Source organism: Pelodiscus sinensis, chromosome 8 (genome assembly GCF_049634645.1).
Source record: "Pelodiscus sinensis isolate JC-2024 chromosome 8, ASM4963464v1, whole genome shotgun sequence".
Classification (NCBI taxonomy): domain Eukaryota; kingdom Metazoa; phylum Chordata; order Testudines; family Trionychidae; genus Pelodiscus; species Pelodiscus sinensis.
Genome location: NC_134718.1, coordinates 9752268 through 9768868, shown reverse-complemented (window position 1 = coordinate 9768868; position 16601 = coordinate 9752268). Strand labels below are relative to the sequence as shown.

Genomic DNA, 16601 nt, shown 5'->3' with positions numbered 1-16601 from the left:
TTCTCTCTTAGCAATGGAAGTTGAACCAATAAAAGATATTACCTCTCCCACCCAGTGTATCTACTTTTCTGTGATAGTCTTTTGGATTGAAACCAGCAATAGGCGATTGTAGCTGCATTATTTTACTGCAAGGTTGAAGCATGTTCTACGCTGTTCTTTGCAGAAGGTTACGTTGATTAAAGGTTTAACTTAATGGGTTGTTTATGTTAAATTAATATTTCCTCTTCTAAAGACCAGAAGATAAAGTTCACAATTCCAAACTGAAACCACATCTGGGCACTGAAATTCGTTGATCTTATCTGTATAGGTGCAGTGCTTTGAAGTTAGTGAAATTTGCTAGTGTTTAGCTCCATTGAAAATCAGGCCACTTTTAATTAAAAGTGTAAATATGGACTTCAGTCCATAACTATAGGTGCACAAGTTTGACAATGTTGACCTTTCCTCTTTTCTGATTCTTCTTCACTTTAATAGCTACAGAGGGACTACACATTCCCTGACACTTTCAGTACATTCAAGGGAATAAACATCATCTACGAGCTCATAAATCTTGAGATCTGTATCAACTTTTAGGAAATAGGTTTTGCTTCAAACACACATCCTCTAGGGGAGGATTATTGCTTATAAAAGGATTATTCCATATTATCATCTTTAAGGGTTGATTTTATATATTGGCATTTTTAGAAAATGTTAAGAAGGCTGCAGGTATAAAGCTATACTTCAGCTGTGGAAACTGATAGTTTAAACTTTAAATCTATAATTCCACATTGTAGTAGCATTGTTTAGCCTGTGGTTTGAAACCTTTTTTAATACACAAAACATTAATTTACATTTTTTCTTATTATTTAGAAGTAAAGAATGAAGCTAGATCAAGTTATCCAAAATGTTCATTTCAGTTCAAGAATGCAACCACTAATTCACTCGTTGGTGCCAAGCCCACTGAAGGAATCCTGGAACCTGTTCCACTTGTTAATAACCGTAAAGGGAGCCTCTTTCTCTCCAACAGTCCCTCGCTGGTGCACCTTAACTTGTTGAGTTCTGTTGAGCATGGAAAATCTACCTTCTGTAGATTGCAAAGGGCACTCAGTTTGCCTGTAAAATACTGCTACCACCCTCAAAATCCTGGGTTGAACCAAGATCTCTGTAGGTAGCCCCTTAGCTGGATGTATAAGGCAGTACAGATTGGCTTGTGCATGGTTTTATACTTGGAGTGAAATGTGAAAATGACATTACTAATGCTCTAAGTGCTTACAGATGTGGATTTCTTGAGATGTGGTGATTAATAACTTAAACAAGATAGTTAACAAATGCTTCTGGGTGGTTGATGCTTTATCTTTCTTATGGTTTCTTTGCTTAAAATATTTGCATTCTAGGTAACAAGCTTCCTAGGTATTCCAATTTGTATAGTGTTTGGTAGTTTAAAGGTTGTTAGATAATCCAGTTCATTTTGGGGGTCCACAAAAGCCATAAACTGATTGCTAGCGACCTTGCTGAGGCAATGAAAGAGACTGATACTATTTTTTTAATGCAACGAAATAAGAAAATAAAAGTTATGAACTTGTCCACTGTTTCTGGAAGACATTTCCTTTATTTGGCTTAAAAAAGAAATGAGGATAAAAGTCAAGTAATATGTTGTTACAGATGTTCAGCTCTGCATTACGGCTGTTAAAATTACCAGCACATCTTAAATCAATTCATGGAACATTGTCTGGAGGTTATGTCATTGAAATAATGAATCCTTTTTTACTCAAGAATAAGCAAACATGTTAAAACATCAGTGTAACTTCAAATTAAACTCCAGCATAAACCAGAGTATCTGAAGCCTCATTAGACTTGCCTGACATTTTTCTAGCACTGAGTCTTCCTGAACTGTAAAACTGTTAGATTCTGTGCCTATTAGACAAGCGAGCACTGGATTGTTACAACAGTATATTAAGTGTTATACTTAGGGATGTGCAAAAACAAGCTCTTGAATTTTATGAGAACTCAGAGGCTGAATTGAGTTCACATTCTATAAAATTCTATGTCGAATTCCTGAACTTGTCTGTACTTTCATGAAAGCTGGTAATGAAGGTCTGCATAATATAGCATGACTGCACTCTAATACAATTCCCACAGCATTAAATAAATTGAAAATATTAAAAAATAGGGGCACATTCTCATTAACAGAAGCAGTAAGTTAAATGAACAACTTTAGTGTTGAGTTGCCATATATCACAGCCTGTTATTCAAATACAGATGTCTTTCATGAAAGTGAATAAATTTAAGATTCACTTTAATTTAATTTTTATTTCTCTCATGCAGAAATAGATTCCATGAAATGAAAATATTTTATAGCTGAACTAAAAGTTTTGCTAGTTCTACCTTTCTTGAAATACATAGGAAATTAATAGACTATATAAAAGATAATAATTAAATATGGTTTATAGCCTACTTATGACTAAGAACCCACCTGTGAGTTACGCAGTTCTTTGGGGAACCAGTCCATAGGTAGTGGTTTTCATTACACGCCATTTGTATATTTCAGCTTCATATAATTCTCCCACACCCCTCAACCCACACACATTTAGGAAGTAAAATTACATTTCCAAACTACAGCTGCACTATAAACTCTTTGTACACAAATTTCTTTTAAAAACAAAATCCAGATTAAAATGTGACATGTTTCAATTAGATGATCTTTCATTGCTTCAATGAAAATAAATGACTCCCTTATTTGAGCAAGGCACAGCTTTAGTACAGAAATCAGGTGTCTCAGATGGCTTTGCTAAAAGGTATTAACTTGTGAGAATGTTACCCTAGAACATTGCAGGTAAACTTAATAATACGGCATAAAGACGATGGGTACTTAATGAAGAAAAGAGCTTGTTTATTATAAGTACAACACTAAAAGAAACTGTGCATTTGGTCAGGAAATCCAACTGTAGAGACCATCATTCTGGAAGGCAATAATAATAAAATCTACTTTTACAATTGGCCAGCATGATAATACCATCTGGTGGGACTGGAAAAAACAAATGCTAGACCATGTAAAATAAAAGATTCTCATTGGACTTAACTTTAATGTTTGAAACAGCAAGCATAACTCATTGAAATCAACTGGAGTCTTGGAAAAATAGTTTTATAGCATTTTGCACTGTTAGAAATATTTCTGTATACAATATCCTTACAGCTGGTCTATATCAAATTAAGACTTTACAAATGCTACTACTGGGTACAGATTTTTTTATACTAGTGACAAAGGTATAAAGATGTACTCTACTTATAGTATATTACTGAATTTCTAATAAAAATTTTCTAGCCCCATGGGAGCTGATGAATTTAGATAAATTTTGAGCTTGTATTTACTGGCAGAGAGAAACATATTATTTGTAGGCGATTTCTGCAAGCAACATTGTGCGTGGTTATTTCCTTTAATCACTTAAGTGATGAGTCCATATGATTTGGACTAACTGTTTATATCCAATAAAGAACAGGAGACTCCAGTATATGTATTAAAAGCAAATTACTGCCTGTGTAGCATAGCATGTGAATAACTGTTTTTGACAGACAAGTTTAAAACAAGCCTTCACCATTTTCCAGAAAATGACTTGCCAGAGAGTGTTATGGAACATAATAAACCATGGTTCTTTATATAAGTAAAGCTGGGCAGACACTGCTAAAAAAAATCTGAGAGTTTACAAACAACAGGATACTGAAGTGATTAAGTTTTATTGCAACCAACTCTGCCAGAGACGGGTAAATGTGCACATTTCAGCATTCATGAAGGAAATGTTTACACTCTCAGCCAATCAAAGAGCAGTAATTTTCACTATGTGATTTATCTCATGAATCACAACTAGGTAGCAGAGTTAGAAATGTGAATGTCAAATATCAGATCACAAATTTCATGATTATTGTGCTGTGGATTTGTAAAACAAAAAATGAAATGGTCAAATGTTGAGGAAATTTCATATTCTTTATGGATGTTCTCTAAACAGAAAAAAAAAGTCTGACTTAGTCTAATAAATTATTTGTTGTCACTTGTTCATCACTCAGTTTTAACGACAACTACTATAACTTCAGTGTTTTGCGGCTTTAAAAAAATCCCAGGATTTGTTAGACAATGCTAGGTCATTTAAGAAGACAGCAATGTTGCCTTTTCAGGGCCCAGTCCTGTAATCTTGATGAAGGCAAAATGAAGTTCCATAACATACTCCGGAAGACAGACATGACAAGCTAGAATGCGGGCTGTAAGAAAATAGTGTCAGAAGAGGATTGTTGCAGAAGGATATTGTTTAATTCATTTTCAGATAAATCTAGAACAGGTGACATGTCTAGGTCTGCTTTTTTCTTTTTCAGTATAGTTCATTGCAAATAGATTTTCTTTCCAGCTGCTGCTTGTGCACTGCTCATGTGTATTAAGCTCCTTTAATGTAGCTGCTACGACTAATCTCTTTCCTTTTATCTTTAAGGTAACAGCTACTTAGTCCTCAGTTACATTGTCTTCTAGTCTGTTTTTCAATTAACTATGGGATGGAAAAGAGACTATTTTTTCCTTCTTGATATTACAGCGTTAGTCTGAATTTGAGAAACCACCATTCACAGATGATTCCCTTTGATAGCAAGCATAATACTTATGTGTGCTAATTATCCTATGCAGTAGCTATCCCTTAAACAGAAATGATAAAGGTTAATATTAACATATAACTTGTTAGAAAAATGTGCTTGTTTAAAGCAAATAGCATTATGTGATAGGTAATCCACTGCTGTACACTTTATAGTAATCGTAAGTGATTTTGCATTTGGAAAATGATCTTTCATTTAAAATGCACTCCATCTTCATTAAAAGATCCTTTGCTACAAGGATCCTCTGTTATACAGGTGCTATCCCTCACTACCATTCCACCATATTCTGCTCATTCCTGTTATAACAGCTCCCCTTTGTGACAAAGGTGGAGTGATGAGGTCTGAGTTGTGCTGGAGATCTGTGCACAGTTGCGGGCAACGTTCACAATCCCGACTAACCACAACATTAAACATCAAGGCATTGAATATTTTACATCTCTTCATGAAGACTCTGTTGTCTGGCATGTGAGAATCAAGAACCAGTTGGTCTCTGGTTCATTAGCAAAAGCAGGCTGGCAGCTATTATGTTGGTATTTCAAATAGTACTTTATTTTTCTGTCTGTATAGCTAAGCACTAATTCTACTTTTCAGTAGCACAGATTAATTGAAAATAACTCAGAGAATAACATAAAGGCCGTCCCCCGACATACACACCCTTTTTTTTGTTTTTGTTTTTGGTTTAGAAGTATGAAACCAATTTGAACGTCTGTGTTCAAAACCCTGGTTTTCTTCCCTCCTCCTCCAACCTGATCTTTTTGACTAACACATTTGATATTTTTTATACTGTTGGGCCTAAAAAGTTAGTAATGAAGTATCAGTGTGTGAATGGACGTTGAGTGTGTGTTCTTTGCTATGTCACTTGTATTTCGTATATGCATTCAGAGTGGTCCTTAATCTCATGAGGTGCCTCTATTTCCAGTTGAAGATGAACAACCGTCAACACTGTCACCCAAAAAAAAGCAGCGAAATGGAGGCATGCGAAATTCACCCAACTCCTCACCCAAACTGATGAGGTAAGACTGTAAGAAACTCATATCTTTATCTTCTTTACTTCCTCTACACCTCCCCCTTCCTCAAAAAGAGGAGGAGGGGGTTGAAGAAAAAGATTGTTAGATGGTTTCTGAAAGGCTGAAGTATTTATTCTGTCAGCTTGTCAGCAGTTAATGATAGAGCTGAAAAAAATTCTGTCATGAAAAACAGTTTGAAAAGCTGTTTGAAAAATACATAGGCTTTAAAGTCTTAGCTGTCACCCTGTCCTGTCCATGTGTAGTTCTTAAACAGCAGTGGCATTAATGATAGCACTAACCAATCAGAGGAACTCATGTGGTTAGCTTGCCTCAGGCAATTCTCTTTTTGTTGGAATCCCTCGGAGTACTGTTTTCTGTACTTAAGGCCATATGTGAGATGTATCATCACAATCAAAAATGAACCTGAATATTACCTTCCTTTTATCCTGTCGATTGAAATCAAATTTCTGTTAATTGATTTTGACCAATTTAAAAAAAAGTCTAATAATCTATGTACTTGCCGAAGCAAAGTTCAAAACTAATGCAGTTTTACTCAGGCTAAAAGCAATATTAATTATGAAATACAGAGGGTTTTTTTTTTAAGAATAGTACATACTTTGAAAGTGGATGATAAAAACATCTTGTGATTGCTAATGAAATTTCCTTGCTGTTGTTGGATATATAGTATTTTATAATAAGGAAACTCTCCTATATTAAAGTAATTCCTTTCCATAGGGCAATTTTCCTTTAAGATCAGGTTCCCTGCAATTGGAATTGCAGTTGGGTTACTGTACTACATTGACGTGATATAGCACTTTCATTCTACTTTTCTCTCTGCCTTCCTCTTCTCCCGTCATAGTCCATGGGTGTAAGATCAGGCTCAATGGAGTTGTCTTACATCCAAGTTCTCTACAGGCAACTTGTTCTACTCTGTTTATGTCTACACATAAGGAAGGGGCCAGGATGGAACTCCAGTTTAAATTTATCTCCAGATCTCAGTATCATACCTCAGACTCCTCTCTAGTGTATGTGTCTGTATACACTTAAAGAGACAGGCACACATGCATGCTTTTTCTGTATATTTGTAACATACATGTATTGCTTTGCACCGTTCACTGCTTCATGGTAGCAGCCATGTTCTCCTAACAGTTACAGAGTCAGATGATTTTCCCTCTCCCCCGGTAACTCAGTCAGTACAGTGGGAATTTCCTCAGCCAATTCAGGAAGCATCTTCTTCTGTTTATCATTCCTACAGTTTAGGGCATATGCAAGGACATAACTTTTTACGTCTTCTTCATCTGTATTTTAACTGTAGGACCAAAAGTGAGATTGATTCACTGAAGAAAATGCACCCGGCTGTGTCTTTTTTTTTCCCCCATTGACCATCTATTTCTGTTAAATGTATCGTTAAAAGTTCTCTGCCTTCCTGGGAACACAGCCTTGCCTCTGTGACACTGATTTACATGCTTGTTTACAGTTTCCGAAGAAGAATAAAAAGAGCATTCTGCCAAGCTTCTCGTTTTTATGACGCCCATTGTCATGCTAGCTTCGTTTTCAATTTACTCACCTTTGAGTAATCTTCTTATCTGGCACTAATAGTTGTACCTGTTTAAAGCTTGAAAAATGTGGGAACTTCCCTCTTTAACCCTTAAATTTAGGGCAGTAAAACATTTTTAAAAGACAGAGAGAACTGAAACATTTGTAGCTGAGTGCACTATCCCTGTTTGCTATGTAAAGTATGCCTCATTTCTTTGATCTTGAGTAATAATAATTCTGGGGAGTTATACTGTTTTCATATGCTTCAAAGCTATGTCAAAGTTTTGCTGCTTAAGGGTACTTCTTTATTCTACTGGCTCTTGGGTACTGAGATGACAGGTCCTCTGTACTAGGTGCAGGCTTTTTCAAGTCATAGCCTTCAGCAAAACATCAAATTACCAAATACAGGGTAACATACTTCTACACAAATGCCTTTCCTGTAGATATATTATACCATATATATTAAATACTTTAGTGTTACACGGTGCATTTTATGTGCAATAGAAAGTGATGGTTTGAGGTAGCCTTAGGGGTACTTTTTTTTCCACAAGCAGAAAAAGCTAGTGTATACCGTATCAAGTATGGTTTTTACAGGACTTTCTGCCCGAAGGCCTTTGTAAATAAGTAATGATCAACAGATTGGCTGTGGGTTTTTGAAAAGCATGCCTGTGTCAGTTTGCATGATGGGGGAAAATTTTCAAAGTGGAGCCTGCTTTCATTGCCTGCCGAAGAGGGACTGAGGGAGAATCGTCAGCCCAAGCTTGGGCTGTCGGCTCAGTAGCACATCAGAATTGCTAAACACGGGTCGAGCAATGAGTGGAGAACTTGCCAAGCCTCTGAATCCAGACTTTGTTTTCTTTCTCCTCTGTCTTGCTGCTGAATTTACTTACCCCACCCTATGCCCCCTCCCTCAATCCTTACCCATATCCCATAGCCTTTCTGCCACTCCATTCCTGATAGATATTAATTCCAATTCGTTCCTGTGTTCTCTACTTTGAGAGCTCTGAGCTACAGTTCAGTCTGCCATATCTATTTTCCTTGTAAGCTGTGCAGTGATCAAATCCTCCCCTCTGCACATTAATGTAGGCTCCTTTACCTAATGTTTAATACCTTAATGATTGAAATTGAAAGTAGATACCATCCATGGGCGGCAAACTATTTTTCCCTCGCTAGAAGGAAACATTGTCTATTTCTCAGTGATATTAATCAGGAACCTGTGTTGGGGAGGTCAACACATTTCAATTTCAAAGTGCTTCTAAGTTTTGATGAAAAGGACTTTGATAGGGCAAATAGGACACGCACTGGCAATGAGGGAGTTGCAGAGAGCTCGTGTGTCACGGCTCAGCTAAACTTGAAGCCGGTGTCACACATGGAGAGGTGAGTTGACAGGAAGAGAGCAGACGTGAGCTGCTTCCTCAGGGAAGCAGGTTCCAGCCAAAAGCGTAAGATAGTTTGCTACGAGGAAGCCATTTTGTGGATGGGATGTATAGCTCAAGAGGATGGACAAGAATGAATGAGTCACATGGAGACAGAAGGATGTGCTCTGACTGCTGAATCCCCAGTGGACCAGATTTTTTTATTCTCATTATATTTTTAATTAATTATGTGAAGAATCAACACCTTTTTCATTTGGACTTTTGGAGAGCGTATGACTCCAGTGTGCCTTTGGCTGATTGTAGCAGTGGTCCTATGGCCTGTCAGGGTCCCACAACTGTGAAGTCATGCCCTGAAGCTCACAAGGGGGTGACACTTGACTTATCTGAGAATTTAATCAGAGCTCTACAGAGTGTTACTTCCTGATTAGCCTTACAGGTAGCATAGGGGCCTCTACTGTACAGAGAGCAAACCAGTGTCACCCCCTTGTGGACTTCAGGGCATGATTTCCCTGCTGTGGGCCCCTGACAATTGGATGTAACCCCTTGCAGGACCATGGCTGCAGCAAGGAAGAGGTTGCGTGTCTCCTTGTGCGCCAGGGGCAAAACGCCCATGATAGCTCTTTCCACTGGAACACAAAGGATAAGCAGCAGGGGTGTCATGAGCATGGCCAGCAGGTGCATGAACAGAGAGGTTTGGGCAGATCAACGAATTCTTACTCTAAAGTAAACCTAAGCTCAGATGTTTTTGAGATTCACCCAGCACTATACAAATCCATATTACCTAATTTGATGCAGGCCACAAAGACTGTAAAACTCTATTTTTTCCATGCAAGAAGCAAACTCAATTGCTCGCAGAGGTAAATAGTTGTGAAGTGTGCAAATTTCCTGGAGATACTAGAAATGTTTTAGGTGTATATTGGAGATTCAGGAAATTGAATGTGATGCCAGTATCATGCTAGCACTGCACCTCCAGTGAAAATCAGTGAAATGTCACTGATATAACATAAAACAGGAGGAATGCGGTGATGAATCAGGCACAGACTAGTTATAACACTTGATATATAAACTGACAAACTGAATAAACATTTAGGGTACAGCTACACTGTCTTTTTTTTTCAGAAGAGGAATGCAATTAGTGCTTGCATTTTCATACCTTCTTCCGTTTTTTTTCCCCCGGAAGAGGCTTTTGCACCATTTAGGGTCAAATGTCGGGAAAAATCCCTCTTTCGAAAGCCCCTGTAAACCTCATTTACGAGGAAGAAGGGGGGGCTTTCAAAAGAGGGTTTTTTCTGACTTTTGGCCCCGTATAGACAGTGTAGATGGGGCCAAATGGTGGAAAAGCCTCTTCCAGGGGGAAAAAAAAGGAAGAAGGTATGCAAATGCAAACAGTGTTTGCATACCTCTTCCGAAAAAAAGACAGTGTAGCCGTACCAGTAGGCAATAAAATAGAAAACACATATTGGGCCAGATCCTGAGTTGCTGTTATTAGCATAGACCTCTTGATATCAATGGAGCTACTCCCATTTACACCAGCTGAGAATCTGGTCTTTTAAATCCACCAGAGTAATTTTGCTATAAGATAACTTAAAACAAAAACGCAACCACAAACTCTAAAAGGGAAGAGAGCAGGCTTCTTACAGACTTGTCCTAGACACAGCAAGACATCCCGTGAGGCCACATCACAAAATGAAAAGGGAGAATAAGAAAGAAAGAAACAAAACAAAACATAGCAGAGTAACGGTGACATAAGGTTGCTTTCCTTAGGGCCTTTGTTTTGTTGCAAGGGAATGTATATCTCTTAATGACCTGGGGAGCACCAAATGTTTGCATATTGCCTTTTTACAGAGATCATGAGATGATGAGCATGTCGTTGACATGTTAAATGTGACTAGGCTATCTCACCCAGTGTATGTGGTAGCTAAGCTGGTCAAAAAGTAGTCCCCTTGGATTCAAATGTAAAAATTTTGAAAAGTCCTGGACAGAAACCAACAAGCCACTTAAAAAACTGTTGACAGGGTCTAAGTTCTTTCTTAATGACTTGGTAACTACTGCTGGAATGCACTGAGTAGCAGAAAATGTCAACCCAGTTGAGTCAAGCTACCTATTAATATAAGAACAAATGGCATGTGACAGGGCCCAAGGGGCTTGAAGAGCAAATAAATAGTTTGTCCCTGTCCACTCTGAACTGAGTGGTATACTTGACATCGGCCTCTAGACAAGTAGCATACTCAGCAAAGGGTCATTATCGTAACTGTCCCTGATCACAGAAGAATCCGAGGCTTTGGGAAGCTGCATTTTCAGTTGGTTACCACAGAAAATTTCATAAGCCTGAGGATTTTGCTTGATCTAAGATCCATTAAAATACCCATCCAACAGTAAATTTGTTCAGAAACCATCATGGCCCAGCTGAGTGACATGGAAAAAAGTCAACTTTTCTGCCAGATTTGTAAAAACCCAGGGAGCCTATTTTTGTCTGATACAAATAAACAGGAATATAGCCACAGTCTATATTAACGAGAAGACATATATTAATCTAGGCATAGCGTGGGCAGTAGCTGTACAACATCTCCATCACTCCTCTCTCCTCAGCTATGTCTACACAGTAAGAGAGGGGTGTGATTTCCCTTGCTTGCAAAGGCATACCTGTGCCAGTTCTCACAGAGCTAGAGCAAGTATAAAGCCACAGTTCCAGGAGGGACTATTAGCAAGGCTGAATATGCACCCAGAGTAAGGACTTTCTCAATATGGCTAAATTGTACAGCTGCTGCTGCCAGAGTTAGAGCTATTTCTACTTGCGCTCACTCGGTGAGAACAAGCACCTCATGGGGTATATGTATGCATGCAGGGGACTCTCACCCCTTTCTGGTTGGCTAGACATAACATCACAGGCATGCACACTGTGTTCTGCCAGTGCTATTCGGGGTTGACCTGTGTACCAGTTGATATGCTTAGTTTTTTCTGTCTGTACCAATTACAGCAATAGTGCAGTTTTATGGAAAAACCTGTCCATTAATAAACTAGTGAAATGAGGTTTACTCACACAGCAAAGATCATCAGATCTGAATACCAGGTCTGCAGAGGTGAAAGCGTACTGTGTTTCCCGTAACAATGACTTATGGAATATAGTATCTTTCACCTTTAAGAATCCCAAAGCACTTTATAAACTTTGAAAGTGCTACTTTGTATGTTCAAGAATCACATGACACTGAACTAATGTGCAAGCCACCTCTGAGGGGCTATTCAGTAGTTGTTTAATGGCATAAGTCAACTCCACGCAACCATTTAGGAATCCATTATATTAAAAGAGGTAGCTAGTGCAGTAGTGCAGGTTTTAGGCTGACGATTGACATTAAAACATCCATGTTGTCTAGATCTGCTCTTGGCAGAGTTAGGTGACTTGATACTTTAGAGGATAGGGGACAGTTTATTCTAGAGTTCCGACTTCTGCTATAGTAGATGAACTTACCCTTGTGATGTTTACAATCCATGGGGATAAGAAAGTGTCAGATTTTACCCAGCATTTTGGGTACATCTAGACTACCTGGCACCATCAAAGGAGCCATGTAAACTAGTTTACCCGGCATAGTCAATGAAGCGGGGATTTAAATAAATGAGGTTTACCAGAGCGGTCGACAAAGGCTTCCCTTGTCAACTGCGCCGCGTCTAGACTGCCACGCTGTGCCGAATCAGCTGATCGACAGGTTGGCACAGCACTGTGGCCATTTTTATTTTAATGAAGCGGGGATTATTCAAATCCCCACTTCATTGACTATGCCGGGTAAACTTGTTTACATGGCTCTGTCGACAGAGCCGTGTAGTCTAGATGTACCCTTTGTGAAATCTTGCAAAAATGTATCCAAACTTAGAGAGAGGTTTTCAGGAAGAATTTGGAGAGTCTGCCAGCAGCGAAAATAAGCAAGTTATTTTCAAATGTACAGGCTAAACCCGAATATATAAGGTTTAGACAAAAGTTGTCGGGAGGAAGAAATGTAAAATATTTAAACCAGGTGAGCAGAAGAGAATTTTTTTCTTTCACCAATGGCTTAGAGAAAATAAGTCTCTAAAAGCTGTGACGTTTCCACCTGGATGGATTATATGTTTCATACCTCAAGGTAAAGGATAATGCAGCAGCTAAGACGAGGATGAGGTAATTTTCTATAGATTGCTTTTGTTTAGGTGCTTTCCACCCTCCCACCCCCCAAAAAATTGTGTGTGTGCAGCTTGATAGAACCTAAATGAGAAATGCTAAGAACTAAGGACACGCTTTCTGGCCCCAGTGTCGTCATCTTTGATTTGCTTGTATGCAAGAATAGGTGACCATCTCAGAACTCTTCTGAGTGAGAATTTGAGGAGTATACTTTGAGTTGCTGTTGACATACTCGAGACATTCCAATTAGAGAATACATTTACTCATCATGACAACTCTTTGGAAAGGCTGAATAGAGTAGAATATTGTGACATAAGGCAACAGATTCCTAAAAGAAGGTTCCTTAGTAAACTTAGCAAAGACACTACCGGCATTTTAGTGGAGGCAGAAGAAATGATTGCTAATTCTCAGAGGCACACCTCAGTCCAGTGGCAACCACAGGACAAATGGACTACCACTGACTGCATTAGCTAAGTACTTGACATAGTAGTTTCAGGAGGATAGTGTGAGAAGAGTGGGACTAGACTCCATTAGCCATGAGTTTGAATATCATGAGAAAAAGTGATACAGTGACAGAAAGAAAAACCTATGTTTTCATTGGATCTTTTTTCCCTTATAAAGTTTCTTTCATGTGTGCACTAAAGCTGTAGAAATTTAATTGCTGATTAACTTGTGAAAGTAAATGTCTGCTAAAGTGTGTCATTAGCGTATTGCACATAGACAACCAATTCTCATTACAACCTCACGCCATCCACCCAGGCTGCTGAGGGTCATAGGGAATGGCTAATGGTAGTCGACAAATGTTGGGTGTATTAGTCACAAAACATTTGCTGAATTCCACAAGAGCAGCGTGACAACCTTCACAGCTAGTCCCAGCGAGCTGCAGTAGTCAGTGGAGTTTGCCTGTGACAAGCCGTCACTCTGTCTTGGTAGAGCTTTATAGCACCAGTCAAAGCAGTCAGGGAAGATTGAAGTGACAGAGGCCTACTGAGTAAATAGTGAAACATGCAGCGCATCATGAAATATTCAACCCGGGTGTAAAAGCTCTAAATGCTTTTTCAATTATTAGCACCTGCACTGGCTGCATACATCTCGCACTAACAGCATGTTAATTGCCATAATTTGTTAGGGTGGTTGTAAAAGATATTTGAAAGGCTTGAGACGTTTTGCAATGCATCTTTGCATGGCACCTTTTCCTTCCGTTTCCCTTAAAAAGAAAAAGAGCATCCATGTATGGAAACTGAAAACCACTGCAAAGGGCACAAGATGGTTTCCAAACCTTTCAGTCTCTAGGGGGACTGCCATTCATTTCTTCATACCAAACTACAGGCCATTAGTTACCAAGGAAAAAGTGTATTTCCAGACATAAGCATGCCCAGTGAGACTAAAGCCATGTCTCTACTTACCAGTGGATTGACGCTCCTATCAATCTTCTGGCATTTGATTTAGCCAGTCTAGTAAGGATCCACTAAATCAAATGCTGATGGGGCCCCACTGATACTTCTACTCCTTGTGAGGAGTAAAAGACGTTGATGGGAGCGTTTCTCCTATTGACCTCCCACTGTGGGGATGGCGCCAAAGTTTGAATCAAGGTATGTTGACTACAACTACACAATTAACATAGCTGTAGTTGCATATCTTAATTCAAACTTCTCCTTTAATGTAGACCTGGCATAGAGGTCTACTGGAAGTTTGTATATCTGTTCAGTATGAGTAGGATTGTTTTCTAAGAGAGTATAAAAAGGACCTTAATCCATAGGTAAAGACTGACATATCTCAGCTTTACTTTCAAGCATTGTGATGGCCACTATAGGTCGTATATTGCCCGAGTTCCCTGTGCTCTGGATCTGTGGGAGATCCAGAGCAGATCCATGCAAATATACGGCCCTGATACATAGAAGCATATGACAGATAGTAAGAGGATTGACAGAAAGGTGACAAAATCCATGGAAAGACTAATATTAATGACACACACAATTTAAAAAGAAAAAGGCTAAAAACTCTTATTTTTATTCCATTTCCACATTTGTCAGAAGTTTCCAAGCTGAAAACGCCAACTGAATGTGTTTGGAGTGGTTGTAAATGTCTACAATGAAAGCAGTACTCTTTAAAATATAATTCTGGCTTCCTCGCAACAGTTCTGCTGGAAAAGGGATTCATGGTTTTGCTTTAGGCTGTTGTCTTCAAGGCAGGCTTTTTGGGTTTGCCGCTGTAGCATGGCATTTAGTGTCGTTCCCAGGTTTAATTGATGGTAAGTGGCATTATATGCTTCACGAAACCCTGAAAAGATTGTCTTTTATTTTTCATTTTAAGTCATGCACACATAATTTTTTCCATAAGAACTAAAGAAGCTATTTATAACCTGGAGTATATCGATGTGAGGAAACTGAACTTGGTTGCTTTTCTAACATGCCTGTACTCTCATTTCAAGACATTAGTCGGTCCTGCAATGATCAAAAGATGCTTGAAGGTCCAAATCCTTTGGATATCAAGATTAAAATAGACCCTTTTGAACTGACAGATGCTTTCCCCCCATTTTATGAGAATTTTTTAGTGCCTTTTTCAAGGAACGCTGGAGTCAACAAGTAGGGTTAGTGTGGGGAATCTTGCATTAGTGCCGTGGCCAATGCAATGTCTAAGTCTGTGGAATCAGCAGCTTTCAAAGTCATGTTTTGAAGGTTACAGGATGGAAGTCTCAAAAAACACTCAGTTTGACTTAGGGTGCATCTACACAGAGAATAAATTCGAAATAACAGACGGCTTATTCCGACTTCTGTAAACCTCATTCCATGAGGAATAATGCCTATTCCAAAATTGGTATTTTGAAATAACAGCAGTGGCACGTCCACACTACTGCTATTTCTAAATGGCTCCTCCCCAGGGTCATTCAAAGTAATTACTCCCCAGTGCCTCCTGGGGCTCTAAATTGAGGTAGCATGTCCACATTAGAGAAGCCTGCCTCAGACTAATTTTGAGGCTTCCCTGAAGTGTAGACGTGCTATTTCGAAATAAGCTGTTCTGTAAGAAATACTGCGAAATAGCTTATTTCAAAATAAGCGTGCACTATAAACGTACCCTTAGTAGCTAAGAACAACTGCAGTGTTTTCATGTCAATTTTAATGAGAATTGGGTATTCAATCCTACAGGCAGCTTTGAAAATCTTAGTGTCTGTGTGTCTGTACAATGTCTTAATTAATTAGTATATGTAAAGCAGGTATAGAGCCCCAGTCTAAAGGAACTGTATATGTCTAAAGTAATAATGTATTATTAAAATATTACTACTATTTAATAACATAGTCATGACCACATATATTTAAGTACATAACAGGGTTCTAAAATATTTAGATTTGTTGACTAATTTTTCTCAGGACCATGTCAAAGACCTTAGTTCTAAACAATTTTTTAAATATTATGCAAGTCTTCAGAGAAAGCTTTAATTAGAGACAATTTATAAGAGACAGAAATATGGTCACACACACAGTTTCCAAACAGTAGATGTATCAGAAGCCATTGTTAGAGTTTACCAAGGTAATTTTTACTTTGTGACAATTTCTGTTCTTCGATGATCAAATGCAGTTCCCATAAGAGTTTTGCGACGGTGTCAGCTAGCATGCGTTAGCCATTTGTTAGTAAATTATAATATTAGACTTTAAAACAATTACTCCCTATTTATTATATCCTGTCATTTTTCCTATTGTGCCTCTTGTTACCACAGTCTGAAAGGTTAAATTAGAGAAACAAAGAACCTAATAGTGGTGTAAATAATTCATTTGTAGTTACAGAATTATACACTGCCCAAAAGCTTTAATAACACAGATCCATTCCATCCCCACCCCCAACCTTAACTCTGCCCCTGGGAGCTGACATGATCTTCAGCCATGGAAGTCCTAAAATAAAGGAGACAGGAGGAATGACTAGTAAATGAGCCAT

General features: G+C 38.5%; 1 protein-coding gene across 27 annotated transcripts in view; it reads left to right on the top strand.

Moving 5' to 3' along the window:
- Nucleotides 1–16601, top strand: part of KCNMA1 (potassium calcium-activated channel subfamily M alpha 1) — a 742164-nt gene that overhangs the window by 649626 nt on the left and 75937 nt on the right. For 17 of the 27 annotated variants that reach the window (XM_075934717.1, XM_075934723.1, XM_075934719.1 and 14 more), the window contains one exon: nucleotides 5525–5618. In XM_075934717.1, coding sequence (XP_075790832.1) covers nucleotides 5525–5618 — 94 coding nt within the window. Of the gene's footprint in view, nucleotides 1–846; nucleotides 1141–5524; nucleotides 5619–16601 lie in introns of all 27 variants that reach the window. The other 10 variants (XM_075934710.1, XM_075934709.1, XM_075934712.1 and 7 more) reach the window with 1 other exon arrangement.